This window comes from Trichoderma reesei (genome assembly GCF_000167675.1).
Source record: "Trichoderma reesei QM6a unplaced genomic scaffold TRIREscaffold_2, whole genome shotgun sequence".
In the NCBI taxonomy this organism is placed as follows: domain Eukaryota; kingdom Fungi; phylum Ascomycota; class Sordariomycetes; order Hypocreales; family Hypocreaceae; genus Trichoderma; species Trichoderma reesei.
The window spans coordinates 307,309-324,033 of NW_006711149.1; the positions used below are offsets into that span (position 1 = coordinate 307,309).

Genomic DNA, 16,725 nt, shown 5'->3' on the forward strand with positions numbered 1-16,725 from the left:
TTGATGCTACCCCATGTGCATTGCATGCCCAGAACTCGAAACTCGTCGATGAGCCCGTCATGGTCATGGTTGCGGTCCGCCGCTGCAATTTCTCGCCCACGCCAATTGAGCTGCCGCCTCCATCGACGGCACTTCCGAGGCCTCTTCAGCCTTGATAACGCGACGCTCTCGTGGTGGACGATAGGTAAGGTAGTAGTACTACCATCACAGACAGACAGACAACATACCCAGGACGTGATTTTCCACGAACCAACCTACCTTACCTACCTTGCTCCGAATTGCTGGCTCCAGGTCACGGACACGACTGGCTCCATTCGATCCATCCTTGGCCTGCCTTGCCTTGCTTGACTACCTTACCTTACCAACCTACTACCGCCTCCATCCTGCTACATCTGCTCACCTACAGCAAGCCGCTTCTTCCCCACAGCCTAGGCCTGTCCCGGAATCTCTCTGCTCTTTGCAATTTTTTCCGTCCTCTCTTCGCTTCTCTTTTCCCCTCTATCTGCATCTCCATCATCTTCGTTCGGAGGAAACCCAGCACAGTCCGACATCGCGGTGACCCCGGTGGTCAAAACAACTCCTATCTAACCGCCGACTAGCCTCAGCCAGCCTGGGGCCCCTCGATGAAACACCAGCACCAGAAGTTTGCCGTACTCCGCAGACCGAGCACCACTGACCAAGGCAGCTCTTTCTCTCACCCGCGCAGGCTCGGGGGTTTCAGTGCTGCTTTCTAAGGTGTCTAGGTAGGCGTCCAGGTGCTGTAGCCGATTTGCCTGCTACCTACCAGGGAGGTAGTAGGTACGAGGTGCTGGGGGACAAATTGCTCCAGGAACCGAGTCGAACCACTTCTGCGCTATTCGTATTATCATCTATCATCTCTGCTGTCTCTTTTGGTCGCGGAAAGGAGGAAGGCGGTATCTGCGCCACCCCCGGACGATAGCAGAGATCGGGCGCCCGAAGCAGGACATTCGTTGATCCGCCTGTCTGCATCTCAGCGCGAAAAGTCTTCGCCAACCGCCAAGAGCGAATTCGACACACACGATACCCCTTCCCCATCCCGTCATCCAGCTGGGCGGGCCCCGATGACGATGGACGCCGGCGAGAAGCACGGCCACGAGCCGTCCACGCCAATCTTGGCCGTTGAAGCAGCCGTCGAGGCGGCCCCGAAGCACGTCGACGATACCGAAGCTGCGACCCCCAAGACGACCCGCGATTCCATGGTGACGGTCAGGCTCTCGGAGCCGCCAGCGCTTTCGGTAGACACCAGCTCCCCCCGCGATAGCAAGTCGCCCGACTCGCCTACACTGCCGGCGACGAGCCAGATCCCCCAAGAAGGCGGCCTCGAAGTCACAAGCGCCTCTCGAAACTCGACTGCCACGCTGTCTGCGCCCGCGGAGGCCAGCCGTACTCTGCAAGACGAGCTTGGAGAGTTTGACGATGCCGATAGCGATTGCTCGGATCCCGAGGAAGTCAACTGGGCGGAATTGGAAAAGACGGAAGATGAACAGACCAAAGACGAAGAGACTGATAATGTACGTGCACCATCTCCGTCATGACATGCCGTTCACAGCCCTCGCTTTCTTTCTTTTCTTTTTTTTTCCCTTCTCCTTTGTAGGGCCTTCGCTGATCCGAGGCTGTGTCTCTAGTCCACCGCTTTGCTTCTGGCCCGTTTAGAGCAGGAAAACGCCAAGTTGGCGACAAACCCAAAGACAGTCAAGGTCCAGCTTGTCGAGAAGCCCCAGCCCAACAGGCCGCGTCCGCCATCCATGGCTAAGCTCCGTAAGATGGTCCGCGGGCCGACACCCGCTGCCCTGCGATATTCGATGCTGCCCCCGCCCCCGATGACGGATCTCGAGTTCTACGCAGCCCTTGTCAAGGACTACCAGCAGACCGCAGCAAGGCTTCCGACGCTGCTGTCCAATAAAATCCGCAAGGGGATCCCCCCGCCGCTGCGAGGCGTCGTCTGGCAGAGCATGTCTGGTGCGCGTGACGCCAGCTTGGAAGAACAGTACGAAAGGCTCAATGGCGAATCCAGCCCGTATGAGGGCCTCATAGGCAAGGATCTCGGCCGGAGTTTCCCTGGTGTTGAGATGTTTCGCGATCCCGATGGCGACGGGCAGCGAATGCTGGGTCGCGTGCTCAAGACGTTTAGTCTGTACGACACCAAGATCGGCTATTGCCAGGGCCTCGCCTTTCTCGTCGGGCCTCTGTTAATGCACATGCCCGACAAGCAGGCATTTTGCGTTTTGGTTCGGTAAGCTGCGTGCCCTTACCTCGTCTCCCCGTCTCCCCGTCTCCCTGCCTTTCCCAAATCCCATTTCCCCGAGTCAGAAAGCGGCAAGGCTGCCCTTGGGGTTATTGTGATGCACATGATGCTAACCATGTCCGGTGTGAACTCGTTCGCCCCCCCTTTAGACTCATGGACCGTTATGACTTGAGAAGTTGCTTTCTGCCAGATCTTTCCGGACTTCACGTGCGCATATACCAGTTCCGAGAACTGCTGCGGGCCAATCTCCCCGTGCTGTCCAGCCACCTGGAGGATCTGCAGGTGGAGACGGCCTATGTCTCGCAGTGGTTTCTGAGTTTCTTCGCGACCACATGTCCCTTGCCGATGCTGTTCCGCATATACGACGTTGTTTTCGCCGAGGGCGCCTCTGAGACATTAATGCGCGTCGCACTATCACTAATGCGCAGGAATGAGACCAGGTTACTTTCCTGTACCGAGTTGGAAGACGTGATGCAGCTCCTCCTATCCAGGGGCCTGTGGGATTGTTACCATTACAACGCAGACGAGTTCGTTCACGACTTTGGAAGCCTTACTGGCATAGTCACCCGAGAGAAACTCGCCCAGCTCGAGCAGGGATACCGCGAGTCTCTCGTTGCGACCGCCAATACCGCCCGCACGTCTGATATCGCGACCGCCGCCGCCCGATTCCTAGGTCGCATCTGGGCTTCGTCCGGTGCGTTCCCGAGAAGCTCAGGCTTGGTCCCAGGTCTGAGTGCGCCGTCGAGGCCACTGAGCATGCTGCGTCGGAGCACCTCCAAGCAGAGTCTTGCCTCGACTCTCAACTCGGTCGAGGCAAGCTCCATGAGTGTGATGAGTTCGTCGTCGACAGACGCCACCACAGTGTCGCGGGACTCTTCAAACACTACCGAGGACGACTCCGGAAGCCGCGAGTCGACGCCGGTTGCCCCCAAGGCCGCCGCCGCCGCCGCCACCACTGGTAGCAAAAACACCGAAGACAAGTATCTGCACAGCCAGATCGAAGACCTTCTCACGGCGCTGAGCGAGCTGCAACGAAATCATGCGCTGTTGTCAAACGAGCTGAAGCGTGAACGTGAGGAGAGGGAAGAGGATCGCAAGGCTGTCCGATCGCTTCTGGATGGGCTCAGGAAGAGAGCGACGGGCGGGGACGAAGTAGCGGGGGGCGCAAGCGGAAGCAAAGATGGCGCCGAAGATGCGACTGAAAAGGCTGACGAAGGAGAGGAAGCAGACGATGGGGGCCATGCAGCAGACAAGTCGTCTGATGACGACGACTCGACTGATGCAACGGAAGCACCATCCACCGAGGCCCTGTCGGAGTTGCTGGATCGCGTTGAGAGCCGCTTCAGTATCGACGACGAGAGCGACGAGGGCAAGAAGAAGGACAAGCCTTCGTCATCGCCACCCGGCGAAAAATCCCAGTTGCAACTCGAACTGGATCAAACCAAGGACCAGCTGGCCAGCGCCATGTCGCAGAACCAGGACTTTAATCGACGAATCCACGACTTGGACCAGGAGATGTCATCACTCAAGGAACAGCTCCGAGAGAGCCATAGCCACGTCAGAGCTCTTCACCAGGACAAGCAACGGCTGGAGAAGCAGATTCAAGTCTTGCGGGCGCGGCCAGTATCTGGCGAGCCCTTTGGCGGCCGTGACTCAGGGACAGATTGGTCCGGCAAGGCGAACGGCGGTGGCTTGCGGGAGTTCAAGCTTGGACGTAGCAAGTCAATGGCTACTCAGGGCGGCACGTATAACAGACGAAAGTCGTCACTGCTGCATAGCAACGACCTTGTCCCGCCGCCAGCGTCGATGCCAGCGACCCCGGCAGTGGCAAGCGACAGCAAGTCGTCGACAAACGATCTCGACACTCTCCTGTTGGATCTTGTGCAAGCCAAGACGGCGCAGGCCATCGCGAAGCAAGAGGCAGAGGAGGCAAAGCAGCAGCTGGAGGCGCTGAAAAAGGCGTATGGCGTTGTGATGGCCGACTCTTCCAACGCGGCTCTACCCCCTGGAACGGTCAATGTCAAGGTTGTTCAGCCCGCGGCCACGACGACATCCCCAGGAACGGGTGGCTTTTGGGGCTGGCGTAGGTGAGAAATGAGAAAGCAGGCCGGGAAGAAGGGGTGGGATGGATTGGTCCAAATAAAGAGATGGAAGCATAGAACGCCACCGGAACAAGTTGGACTATGGAAACCGCACATACACATCGATGTGCCGAACTTGATGGGGATCTGATATTACAACGCACAACTTGTGGAGATGGGACCTTGGACGGCGGTTCATCAACGTTGCAATCTTGCTTTGGAAGGGGCGCAGTACATACGAGCAAGATTCGCTCGTGGGAAGGATGGGCCGCGCGATAGATTGATGAAGCTGTTCTTGGTATGAACAGTAGCTATGCTCCTTTTTTTGTTTCTTGTTGCTTCTTTTTCCATTCTCTCCTGTCATTTCATCTATGCATTAGGGCCAGTCTATATTATGAAGCGACGGGATCTTTTCTGCCTCCCTTTTCGTTGTCCGCTCTTTTTGAGAATTAGCACGGAGTTATTATCAGGCAGGGAACGGCTTAGAAGACAATGATGCGAGTTGAAGCTCGCATGGCGATCTGAACAGACACAGCCGGCGCGAATACCAGCACACCGATTCGGACGCAGTGTGAGAACGACGATCATGTCGCATGTGAAGCATTTCCTTATATGCCTCGCTTGGGGTTTCCTTCTGTTTCTCTGCTTGACTCGATGCCTTGACCAAGGTCATTGTCTCCCTTATCTGACTTGATGACTGTCGCTATTGCTATTGCTATTGCTATTGTTCACAAGCTCATACGCTGCGGCGGCGGTGAAGCGTCCTTCGACTCCCTTACATGGTTGCTGCAGGACAACATATCGAACCTCGGCATCACATCGCGACAACGCTCGACCAATGAGAACCAACGAGATCAGTGACGCCCAATGGCGGCAATGAGGCACGTGCTCTGCCAACCGAGCGGCAGCTGATGCTTTTATGCTTTGCTGCAAGCTTCAAACGTGGCATGGCTGGCACAAAGCTGGCAAGCAAAGGAAAACAAAGAAGAAAAGCGTGGCGCTGAATGGATGATCAATTTCTCGTGGGCCGCAATGCCCCGAATCGGATCGACAGCTTTTATCGACGATTTGACGGAAGTGAACATGGCGGGATGACGTTGTCTGGTGGGACTGCCGAAGAACCTGGAGGGCTTTTGTGTCGGGGATGATGCCACCATTCCAGCGTCTTTCCTGCTCCTCCTCGCACATGGAAGATGTGGAGGCTGTGGAGGCTCAGGGTTCTTGCTGCTCGTCTGTGATATTGATGTTACCTGCTTGGTGTGTATCCGTATGCGCTTCCCAAATTGCCTGCCGGTACTGTAGAATTGCATGAGGCTAAAGGGCAAGGGGTCTCGAGTTACGGGGTGCTGGACAGCCAGAGGAGGGCGTCTAAACCAAGCTTGGCATCAATAATCTCTGGAGCATTTGAGGCATCTGCAACAGAGCTGAGACTGGGCCATCACCTCATAGGCACAGGCCTTGCGAGTGAACCCAGTACTTCTCGTACTGTCTGGACAAATGCAGGATTGGGCGGCCATGATTGGTCTCATGCAACTGCATGCATTGATACATACATGATGCCGGCTTCAACCCTTGGGGCGGCTTTGCGCCTGGTTGGCTGTTTTTTTAGCCTTGCCCTTGTTTCCTCTTTTGCGTCGCCTTATCTGTGACGCATCGCATCATATGGGCTTGGAGGGAGAGCGAGCACACCGGCATCGGATAGAAACTCGTCGGAGCTGATATCCCGGGGGCGCACTGCGAGTACAGCACCATTCACGTGCTTTGTACATAGGACGTATTCAGATGAAGAATCGCACTCATAATGATGCTGAAAGTGGACAGACTTGACAGCGTAGCAAGATTGTGCGATCCGTTGGAGCTGTGACAACGGTGCGTCATTGGTGCGCAGGTGACGATGCTTGCTCTCTCGCACAAGGCCTGTTCTTCTCTGAAGTAGCTGCTGCTTTTAGCGCCATCGTGTTGCATCATGGGTCCCCCTCCAGGGTTTCGTTGCGCCTTGTAGCTGTCCGAGACCGAGCTTGTACCTGTTTCGCTCTGGCTCTCCGCAAAGGGTACTCCACCGGCGGAGCTAAGGTACTTCGCGCAGTAGTACGGAGTGACCTGTGCCTGGTAAGCTCTCCACCAGCACATGTTAATTTCGATTTTGATTTCGAAATCGCTTTTGAAGGCAGTTGCACACCCCTACCGCAGAGTGCTGCCGGTTGTTTCTCCTTCTCGGACTGGGCAGGTGTTATTTCTAGTGGGCAAGGTATCTTTCAGGTAAGAGTAGAGTAGTGGCACGTGTCGTGGAGAGCAGAAACCGGAGGTGGCGCAACAAGTTTGGCAGTGTACCTTTTGTAGGTCCGGTTAGCAGACGCCCAGAGGAGGACTGAATGGGGATTAACCCCAGGGTCTCTGAATAGGTAGAGGGGCAGGCAATAAGGTAAGATAAATGGCAGATAAAAACCAGAATCCGATAAAAATAGTAGTACCGACTAGACCAGCAAGCCAGGCAAGAACAAGCAGAAGAAGGAGGGAAAAACAGGCAGGCAGCAAGGGGAGGGGCGCACGAAATCGCAGCGTCACAACCACGTCGACACCTGCCGCTAACAAGCTTAAAGCTCGCCCGCAGCTTCCTTCACCTGAAAGACCCGCGCCCTGGTCCTTTCCTCATAAGCAAACTTTCCTCTTGCACACTTGCACACACACGCACTCAGCGCAAGCACCTGAAAAAAAAGCCGAGCATCCCACCTGCCGCATATTCCAGCGCTTTCTCGCCCCTCCTCTCTGAACTGAAACCTCTTTTCTTCTCTCTTCCACCACCTCATCACAAACCAAACCAAGGTACGCAGTCAACAATCCAAACCATCGTTTTCCCTTGCCTTTCACCTGCTGGCAACATGACGACACCGTTGCTTTTCACAATCTCTACTAGCTCCGCGCAGCTGTTTTCCCACGCCGTTGCTCCCCTTCTCATCTCTGACACGATACTAAAACAACAGCCTTTCTAGCCCCTAGAAAACCACAGCTCTCGACCTCTCTTTTCCGCCGCCCGTATCACAACTTGCGCGACCGACAAAGCCCCTCCCACAGCCAGAAGAAAGCCCTCTTCTACCACCGAATTTTCTCGACGACAGAACCAATTCAAAACCAGAGCATCATGGCTGATAGCGGCGCGGTCAACGGCCACTCCAGTAAGGTATGCGGACACGCTGCTACGCTTTTACTCCCTCTTCCCACTTGCTCCGCTTGATCGATCCCGTACCTACATACAGGAAGAAACGGGGTTTGGCCAGTAATACTGTGCATGACAGATGCTGACGCTTGGCTTGGGCAGTTTTTTACATGTGACAGACAAGGCCTCAGAGCCCGCCACCTTGCCCCTTCTGTATAGCTGACGATGAGCTCTAGAAGCCGCCAACGGCAGCACTGGAGAGTCTCTGGCACCCTACCGTTCGCTCTTTTCCCATCTCTTCTCCTGGGAGAATCCTCGTAAGTAAACGCCCGCCACTTTCTGCAGCCTCATGTCCACCCTGATGCAGACACATGCGCCTTTCCAATTTTTGTCTTTGTCGGATCGCTTTCGTCACCTGTTCACTGCAGTCAAGTATCGCAACGATGGCGCCACCTCACATGACTGACCCTTGAATTTTCCACTGCAGGTGATTCGGCCGTCGCCTATGTCTCCGTCGTTGCTAGCATCGCCGCCGTCCGGTATCTTAGCCTCGTTCGCTGGGCCCTCGGATTGTCCTGGATGGTCCTGGCCACCACCGTCGCTGCCGAGGTCGCGGGCAAAGCAGTTCTCAACAACGGCCTGGCTTCCCAGCTTCGCCCTCGCGAGTACTATACCCTGCCTCGCGAAGCATTCGACAGGCTAGTTAGCGAGGCTCACGGACTCATCAACTTCTTCTTGGTTGAAGCCCAGCGCATTGTCTTTGTCGAGAATGTCTACGCCTCGTCTGCTGTAAGTCTTGTGCATATCTATTGCTTGGTTTGACCGGGAACTCATCATTACTTCGCACTCTAGGCCTTCGCCGTTACCCTTCTTTCCAGCCTTCTCATCAAGGTTCTGCCCTACTGGGTCCTTGCCATCGTTGCAACCACCATTGCCTTCTTCGCGCCTTTGATCTATTCCAGAAACCAGGAGTTCATCGACCAGCAGCTCAAGTCTGCTGCCGACGTCATCGGCGCCCAGACTGCCCAAGTCCGAGATGCCGCTCAGAAGCAGGCCGATCACCTCGCTTCCGTGTCGAAGCAGTATGCTGGAGACTACACTGAGAAGGTTCACGAGATTCTGCGCACCCGCAGCCTGTCTCCCTCGGCCGCCAAGAAGTCGCCTGTCGATTTCCCCTCCCCTCCTACTGAGGAGCCCAAGGCCGCCGAACAACCCACCCCTCAGGAGCCTATCGTTGCTTAGATGAGCTCAATTGACCCGCACGTGTGATTATGGTCAAGAAACGATAAACGCCAAGTTGAGCTCCACAGCAACTATCGACACGTTCTTTCCTTCGCAGCAGATCATTACTCGGATCGGGATGATAGATGTGTCCAAGATTGTGATCAGATCAGGCAGGTTTTTGGGGGCAGCGACGGTTGTACCGTCAATCAGAGCATAATATCCGCCCAATTAGCGCAGAGGGGATTGTGGGATGAGAAAAGAGCAGCTCTTTGCGCTGAGAAGGGCACAGACATTTGGGAGGAGTGGAGGATCATGGCGTTGCTACGAGGCCAGTAGGTTTGTTCTAGCAAACCCTCTTTTTCTTTTCATTATCTATCATCGTTTTGGCATGGACGCATTCTCCCTGTTATCCTTTCCTTTTCCCTATGCTGAAAGAGCCTCCTGCCCTGTTTTCCATAAGGACTTTTGTGGCTCAAGGCAGGGCAATGCTTGTATGGAATCATGTTTTAGTTTTAAGTAGTGTGCAAATGCTTTGACAGGTTGATTTGCATATCATCTTCCTCTCTTGCCCTTGTGAGGATCGCATCCAGTCTTATCTATGTACTTGCATAGCAGCAATGGTATGGGAGTGCGAGTGAATAGGAACACAAAAGTGACGTCAGATTGTATGAAGCGCTAGACGACAACACGTTGGGTATTAACGAGCACAGTGATTGTCAATAATAGTAGTATAAATATATATCTAAATTTGCAGGTCCGGTATGAAGCAGCTATTGCACAAGACAAGACATATTTCTGATGCTGAAACGAGAATTTGCCAAAGGCGCAACTCGCGCCGTGATGGTCATCAGCGTGTTGCTCACCTTCTCCTCTTGCCACCGCCGCCGCCCTCGTCGTCTCCAGCACTCCTCTTGCGGCCGTTCTTGCGCCAGTATTCCTTGCTCTCCTTCTTCTCCCGGGCCTCCCTCTTCTCGTCGCCCTCGGCCAGCCTCTTCTTGAAGGCGGCACGGGTCTCGTCCTTCTTGGCCCGGCGCTTGGCGACTTGGTCGTTGTGGACGGTGACAACCTTTTGCAGGAAGGCGCGCGTCTTCTTCTCCTCGGCGCCGAGGACAACGGCGCGCTTCTGCATGTACGTCTTCTTCTTCTGCGGCTTCGTGGCGATGATCTGGGAGCGGAACGGCAGGCTGGCGGCAAGGGCACGGGGGACCTGCAGGCCGTTGAAGTGGCGGGCCTGGCGCTCAATCTTGCGGTACTGCGAGTTCTTGAGCTGGGGGGTGGCGACGCCCTCGCTGCGGCGGACCTCGCCCGTCAGGCGCATGGGCTGCCAGCCGATGAGGTTGGTCACGGGGTTGTAGAAGCGGTGCGGCTTGATGGGGTACCAGGCACGAAGGAAGACGATGTCGCTGGCAAGGATCTTGTCCTCGAAGGTGGCGCGGAAGTGACCCTCGGGCTTGGACAGGGCACGCTTGATCTGGCCGCGAATGCCGGAGACGGTCTTGATGGAGGCGCCCTCAAACTTTGCGATTTCGAGGGCTGAGTTGAACATGCCCTTGATAAAGGCCGTGTTCTTGAAGATCTTGTAGGGGGTTCCTGTCAGCTTGAGCTTCTTGACGATCTCGGTGGACTCGTCGACGGAGAGGACGGTGCCGGTGGCGGCGATGCGGAAGCCCGGGGTGGCGGACGAGAAGGAGTTGAAGCACACAAAGCCCGTGTTGGGCGCAATCAGGGGCGCGTAGACGGTGGCGAAGCAGTGCATGTGCTCCGGCGTGTATTTGAGCATGCGGTTGCGCGTCCGCGAGTCGGAGATGCTGTAGATGGGCAGCGTCTGGAAGCGGCGCCAGCCCAGCGAGAAGATGAGGGGGTCGTTGGTCTTGAGAATCTTCTTGTGCCAACGGTGTCGCTTGATGCGGACCTGGACGAAGCCCCAGCGATCCTCGGTGGGCGACAGGCCGCCAACGATGATGGGCATCCGGGCGTTGAAGCGGGAAACAAACTCGGCAGGCACACCCTCCAGCACCAGCTTGGCGTATTTGCCGGCACGGTAACCTTCGACAGCGACCCTCTGGCGCTCGTCCAGGTTCTCAAACTCCTCCTTGTTGATGTCCAGCTGCTTCTTGATCATTGCCTTTTGGGCATCGTACCAGTCATCCTCGCCAAACTCTTGCTCATCTTCGCCACCTTCTCGTCGAGCCTTTGCCTTGTCGTTCAAGAAGCCGTCTCGGTCCTCTTCCTCGAATCTTGCCTTGAGCTCCTCTTTCCTTTTGGCGTTCTTTTCGCGCTCTGCCTGTATTTCTTCCGCCGTCTGCTGCTGCGGGGACGCATTCTGCGGGTCGGCTTCCAGATCCTCGAATTCACCATCGCCTTCGCTATCCTCGCCACCCTCGTCTCCATCGCCGTCCTCGTCGTCGTCAAATCCGCCAAAGCCATCCTCGTCGTCCTCGTCATCATCTCCACCTCCACTTCTCCTTCCTGATGTGAACTTTCTCTTGAGCGCCTCTATGTTCTCCTGCGACGCCCACTTTGCCGCCAGATCCTCATAGTCGTAGTCTGGTATTGAGCGATCTTCTATCAGATCTTCGCTCTCTTGTGATGTCTTCTTGAAAAACTCCTCGTCTTCCGAATCCTGTTCAATGTCCTCCTCTTCTGAGTCTTGCGCGTCCTCGCCCTTCCACTTCTTGATGACCTCGCTGGCGGTCATGGAGCCGTCGTAGAGATAGCGAGCTAGATCTGCGGTATGATAGGAGCGTTTCCGACTGTGGAGTTTCATGGCCCGGTCGGCCATGCCTTCCTTCCACCTCAAAGCCGCACTCTCTTCATCAGAATCATACTCTTCGTCATCTTCTGCATCTTCGTCCTCATCAAGGTCTGTAATGGAGCCAAGATCTGAATCGCTGTCCGCAAAGGCCACGTCATCATCCCCGTTAGCCACCTTGTCAGCATCTTTGCTGCGGAACATGCTTCCCAACTTGGCTTCGTTGAACTCCTCCTCCTCTTCGGGGTCTTGCTCGTCGCTGCCACTAACGAAGCCTTCGTCGTCCTCGTTCTCTCCATCGTCCCCTTCTTCCCGCTCGGCCATCCTGGCCTTGCGGGGCTCTTTTCTGCCGGTGTCTTGTGCCTCGTCCAACGCTTTGACTTCTTGGCCACCCTTGAAAAGTTGCACACCATCATCCGTCTGACCAAGTAGCTTTCGCTCGGCTTGAAGTCCAATGATCATCTCTTCACCTTCGCCACGCTCAGTGTTATCGGCATCCTTGTCGAAAGTGAAGCCCTTCTCTCTGGTGATCCAGATGGCATCACCATCGATTTTGAGGCCACTTCGATCAGACATGGGGGCATAGAGCTTCTTTTCCTTTTCGTCTAGTCTCCTTCGTCCCTTCTTCCCTGTGATCTTGGCCATGGCCTGTTCCATTGCTGGTGTAGGGCAAGGGTCGGGTAGAACTTCCATAGAGGACACGGTGAAGTCCCCCAAGCCAGCAACATGCACTCGCTGGCCTTGAGTTGCAAAGTTTGTTCCGCGCAGATATCCCGAGAGGACGATGGATCGGTCGCATTTGGGGTCCTCTTCGATCTTGGTTGGGTGAGTAATATCGCGAAAGCTGTCGATGATGGTGTAAGGGTGGGTGTTCCTCCAGACGAGAGGTCGCGGGCTCTTCATGACAGACAGGAATCGAGAAAGGTTGTGAATCTCACGATCGGGATATCTGCCATTCATGACGCCGGAGAGATAGAAGAGATGGGCGCCCTGGTACAGTTCTGTCCACAGCCTTCGCTTCAGGTGCTTCTTGGCATCCTTCAAGGCGGAAGGCTTGCGAAACAAGTCGAGATGGGTCAAGACGCCGAAGACGTTACCCGGCATACCCGTAGCAGCCAGGATATTGAGGAACTCCATAGTCTCCATCTCGAAGCCATAGTTGCCATCAATCATGAGAAGAATGATGTCGGCCACTTTGGCCACATCCACCATGGCCTCCAGCTCGTTGGGGCATTCCATAAAGGTGAGTCGCTGTTTCTTCGAGGTGACGACGGTGATGGGGCCCTGGGGGTCCGAGATTGTCTCTTTGGCATATCGTCGGATGAGCGACTTCATCAGGGTCGTCTTGCCGACGCCGGGAGGGCCGACGATGGCGACGAGACGCGGCGGCGCCTCGTCCGGTAGTCTGTCGACGAGGGGGACATGGAGACGCTTTTCTTTGATCTTGAAGAGCATAGTTAGTACTAGTTCAAGAGATAGATACGAGCGTCCAAGTCATCTTCAGGCAAGAAAAGAGAATAGAGGAAGACATACATCGGATGATCTGGCAGCCTGTCGCTGAAGCTTGCCGGGCCTGGCAAAGGCGAAAGCCTTGGGGTTGCGATCTGCGGCAAGTCAGTATACAGATTGCACGATTATATCAGGAATCCCAAAGCCTTTAATCTGATGAGACACTTACCCCCGGATTGCTGCTTCTTCTCCTTGCTCTTGCGGTGCGGCTTATGCGTCTGATCCTCCATGATGGCTTGTCGTGGCGGTTCAGTCGCCGCTCAGTGGCAGGATTTGCGAGATTGAGCTGGGAAATTTTTTGAATCGATGCTTAGCGATAAGACATTTGCTATCGATAAGCCTTGATAAGCATCCCCACTAATGCTAGCGCTGGGGTCAACTGGCTTGGAGCACTAACAAAGCGAAGATGCGGAGTAATTTGAACATGGTATTCACATATTGACAAGAAGCCTGGGGATCTAGGTTGAGTGATTCCTCTTTGTTCCTTTCTTGTCGATATTCTCATGCGGAATTGCTTCGTGGGATAGAGCCCATGTGGCTGTACGGCCATTTGGAAGACACGTGTAGCAGCCTGAGCAGTCATCGCTTGCTAGACAGAAACCACACACTCTAAAAGGAGCAGACGTCGAAAGTGCACTTTGATGATTGATGGAATCGGTATTGCTAGACCGCGTCAGAGTCTTTCTCGCTCCCGTATCATTGTGCCAAATGTATTACCAACAGCCGTAGCTTTGAGGTACTTGCCAGACACACAAAGTTCCCGCGGCGCTTCACTTTCAAAGCCTCCTCTTGTATGATTCTAGCTTCTGATAAACAACCAGGCTAGTGTCATGGAGGATTGGACGGCTGGTGTTGGCCGCGTACCCGTGCAGCAAATCGCATCAAAAGCCGTTGGTTGGACGGAGTGGTGTGCGCTGTGTCGCTCTGCCGGTTCGAGATTAGGGCGACAAGGGGCGGACGATGGAGGAGTCATAACGAAATTGCAAGCTGCATGAAGGAGTCACGACGTGCCGCAGCCGTTGCTCTGCCTTGCATGGCGGCGGTGTCTGTTGGCACGAAGTAAAGATTCGGAGAGGAGCTGGCTACTTTGTCTTGCCGTTTTCGAGGTCAAGTGAGGTCAAAGTTTCATCTTGAGCAGCTTCGTGAGAGGGGATTCGTGAGTATTCTCTCAGATCACATGGAGATAGCACCCGATATCTAGCAGAGGAAAGTGCGAATATACATACATGCTCGAAGTTGTACTTTCCTAGTAGGTGTTTTAACGGCTGGTGTGAAAATCACAGGACAAGACAGACGGGGACTAGGTATCATGGCAAATAGTACCCTTCATGTTACATTTGGTCTGAAACTTGCCGCAGAGATACGCGGTGCTGACGAGAGGCTACGTAAAGGCACGCGTACCCTTTCTAGAGGTTGGGTACTGGCGTGCGCGCACCAGCATCGTCACCAGCGCTTGTGCGCACTAAAGCGTCAAGTCCATTATCTCATTCACTGGCGAGTGCCATCGTGACTCAGAACAAGCACCGGCCCCCTGAAAGGAGGTGTGATTTACAGTGAAGGGAATTCTTCTGGAGTCACGATGGAAAAATGAACGGATGCAACTCTGATCGTGGCTGTGAATAGTAATTGGATCCACGGGGTTCGGCAATCGTGGGATCAGTCACTACTGAGTGAGGCTGAGACTCCAAGATTGACTGACAGCAATGCGTCCAGAGGCCATCCTGCATCACATAGGTAGGTACAACTACTATGTATTTCATTCAGTATTACCTAACTTGTACGTATCATATGAAGAGTCAATTGGGGTCTCTTACTCCGCGTCTTCAGAGATGGCCCAGAATCCTTCAAATGAACCATCAAGAGCAAATAGCAGCAAGTGTTGCGTGTCCCGGTGATGTCTGCAGCTCTTTGTAAGCATTCACACCCTCATACAATCAAGGCAGACCTCGTCATCGTCCTCGTGGGCCAGCTCCCCCCCGCCATCATGGCTTCCCGGCCCCTCCCCCACAAGGCTGGATACAGGGATGGATGACGAGGAGCTTCGATTCATCAGAGTTCATTCACTCAATTAATCACCCACGCTAACTCTCTTCATGTTCCATCTCTTGCGTGCAACACGTACCCGAGACTGCTCCATACGGCTGACCGACGCCAGTGAGTCAATTGGGCAACTGGTCTGCATTAGCGGGCTATTGGTGACTGTCACTGAGCCTCGCGAAATGAGCCTGGAGCGTCCAGGATTGTGCCGAACAGACTTTGTTAGCATCAATTTGGCATCGTGGCCATGATGTGGACTGTGGGCCAGACACACGCAGCGGCTGAAGCTGTGCTGATGGATTGGGTTTGGCATGGTATGGCATGGCATGGCATGGAGAGGCGACGTTGAAGCTGTTCATCTCGAAGCCTGGCTCGTGTATATAAAGGATGGCTGATGCCTGGTTTCTCCAAGGCAGCCATCAATCAGAACATCAACAGCAATCAACAGCTTCATTGCACAGCCTTCTCTCAACCAGGTGTGGAAGACAAAGACACAGCCTTGTGTGATCACTTCTTCCAACTATATCAGTCACCATTCCGCAACTCATCCCAGTCAGCTCAAACCTGTATGCCTCTCTCTCTCTCTCTCTCTCTTCCCCCAAATTCTCAACCACCACAAGCATAAGCCGACGACTAATCATCAACAACAGCCCCAACACATCCAACACAAACATGTCTCTCATCGGACACCAAGGCGGCCTTTCAATCGGCAAGGCTGAACGGCCCGGCCCCTCCCTGGGCAACAAAGTCAACAAAGATTCCAAGTCAAAGTCGGACAAGCCTTCATCCTCTTATTCCTCGTCCGCCCTGGAGCAACGCGGCCTCAGACAGATGATTGGCGGCATCCTCCACAGCCAGCGCCGAGACGAGGCACAGGCTCGCGCTGCGTCTCTCGACTTTGACTCAAGAAGCGAAACTGCTTCGCTCTCCTCGGTTGCCACAGAAAAGAGAGCCCTCTTGGCGGCAGCGACAAAGAAGGACAAGAGCCGCTCATATAGCAAAGCGGAACCGAAGCTACCCAATCCCAATGAGGCCCTGATGCCTCGGAATAGATTCTGGTCTTAGAACGAGACGGGGGATGACTGTGTCTTTTCTATTTCTTCTTTTCTCTTTTGTTCTTTGGGTTCCAGCGAGCGGGATGTCATCAAGTTATTAGAAGCGTGAAGGGGACAGCATAGATTCGGAATTGGATGATGATGTTACAGAACAGAACACTTATTGAGCGGATGATAATATGACATTTCTTTCTTAATTAATCTGAAGCCCTAACATGATCTGACGTGTGCCATTCTAAAAGTATGCAGCCCTTATGAAGTGATGGATTTTGGATCGTTTGCAGGGTAACGCCATCTTCGCTCATACCTGAGATGCTTAATTGATGGCCCCGAGAATCTTGTACATATAGCAAAATAAGTATGATGCAAAGGAGTCATGCTGATAACACAAAGCTCGCTATCATATATCAGTTTTCTATGCATATAGTGGTGGCTTTCATACTCGGAATCACAACTTGGGTGATCACAGGACGTTATACCTTACATATCCCTATAGTACAGTACAAAGATCAAGCCCCCCAACGGAGACATACCCTTGCATCAAGTATAACCTACCTATCTTGATGGAACACCTATTCGGTTGAGCGGCAAGGCCTCTCAAGAACATTAGGTGTCACTTTGCGTATTCGTTATTCAAGCCTCACGAG

At 54.2% G+C, this 16,725-nt stretch overlaps 4 protein-coding genes across 4 annotated transcripts; 3 read left to right on the plus strand and 1 right to left on the minus strand.

The window, feature by feature from the left end:
• Positions 1-1,463: 1,463 nt before the first annotated feature.
• On the plus strand, positions 1,464-4,644 carry TRIREDRAFT_44704 (rab family GTPase activating protein). The gene is made up of 6 exons (XM_006961962.1): positions 1,464-1,532; positions 1,647-2,254; positions 2,416-3,105; positions 3,172-3,418; positions 3,572-4,054; positions 4,109-4,644. Exons 2-6 carry the CDS (start codon positions 1,767-1,769, stop codon positions 4,355-4,357), a joined length of 2,157 nt encoding a protein of 718 aa, XP_006962024.1. The 5' UTR covers positions 1,464-1,532; positions 1,647-1,766; the 3' UTR covers positions 4,358-4,644.
• A 2,394-nt stretch (positions 4,645-7,038) lies between these two features.
• Positions 7,039-9,207, plus strand: TRIREDRAFT_44705 (uncharacterized protein). Its single transcript, XM_006961963.1, has 5 exons — positions 7,039-7,170; positions 7,338-7,520; positions 7,738-7,818; positions 7,989-8,290; positions 8,354-9,207. Exons 2-5 carry the CDS (start codon positions 7,487-7,489, stop codon positions 8,741-8,743), a joined length of 807 nt encoding a protein of 268 aa, XP_006962025.1. The 5' UTR covers positions 7,039-7,170; positions 7,338-7,486; the 3' UTR covers positions 8,744-9,207.
• A 260-nt stretch (positions 9,208-9,467) lies between these two features.
• On the minus strand, positions 9,468-13,216 carry TRIREDRAFT_103506 (uncharacterized protein; the record flags this gene model as incomplete). The annotated part of the gene is made up of 4 exons (XM_006962230.1): positions 9,468-9,495; positions 9,589-12,920; positions 13,011-13,081; positions 13,156-13,216. 4 exons carry the CDS (start codon positions 13,214-13,216, stop codon positions 9,468-9,470), a joined length of 3,492 nt encoding a protein of 1,163 aa, XP_006962292.1.
• A 2,426-nt stretch (positions 13,217-15,642) lies between these two features.
• On the plus strand, positions 15,643-16,277 carry TRIREDRAFT_120030 (uncharacterized protein). Its single transcript, XM_006962019.1, has one exon. It carries the CDS (start codon positions 15,696-15,698, stop codon positions 16,086-16,088), a length of 393 nt encoding a protein of 130 aa, XP_006962081.1. The 5' UTR covers positions 15,643-15,695; the 3' UTR covers positions 16,089-16,277.
• The last annotated feature ends 448 nt before the right edge of the window (positions 16,278-16,725 follow it).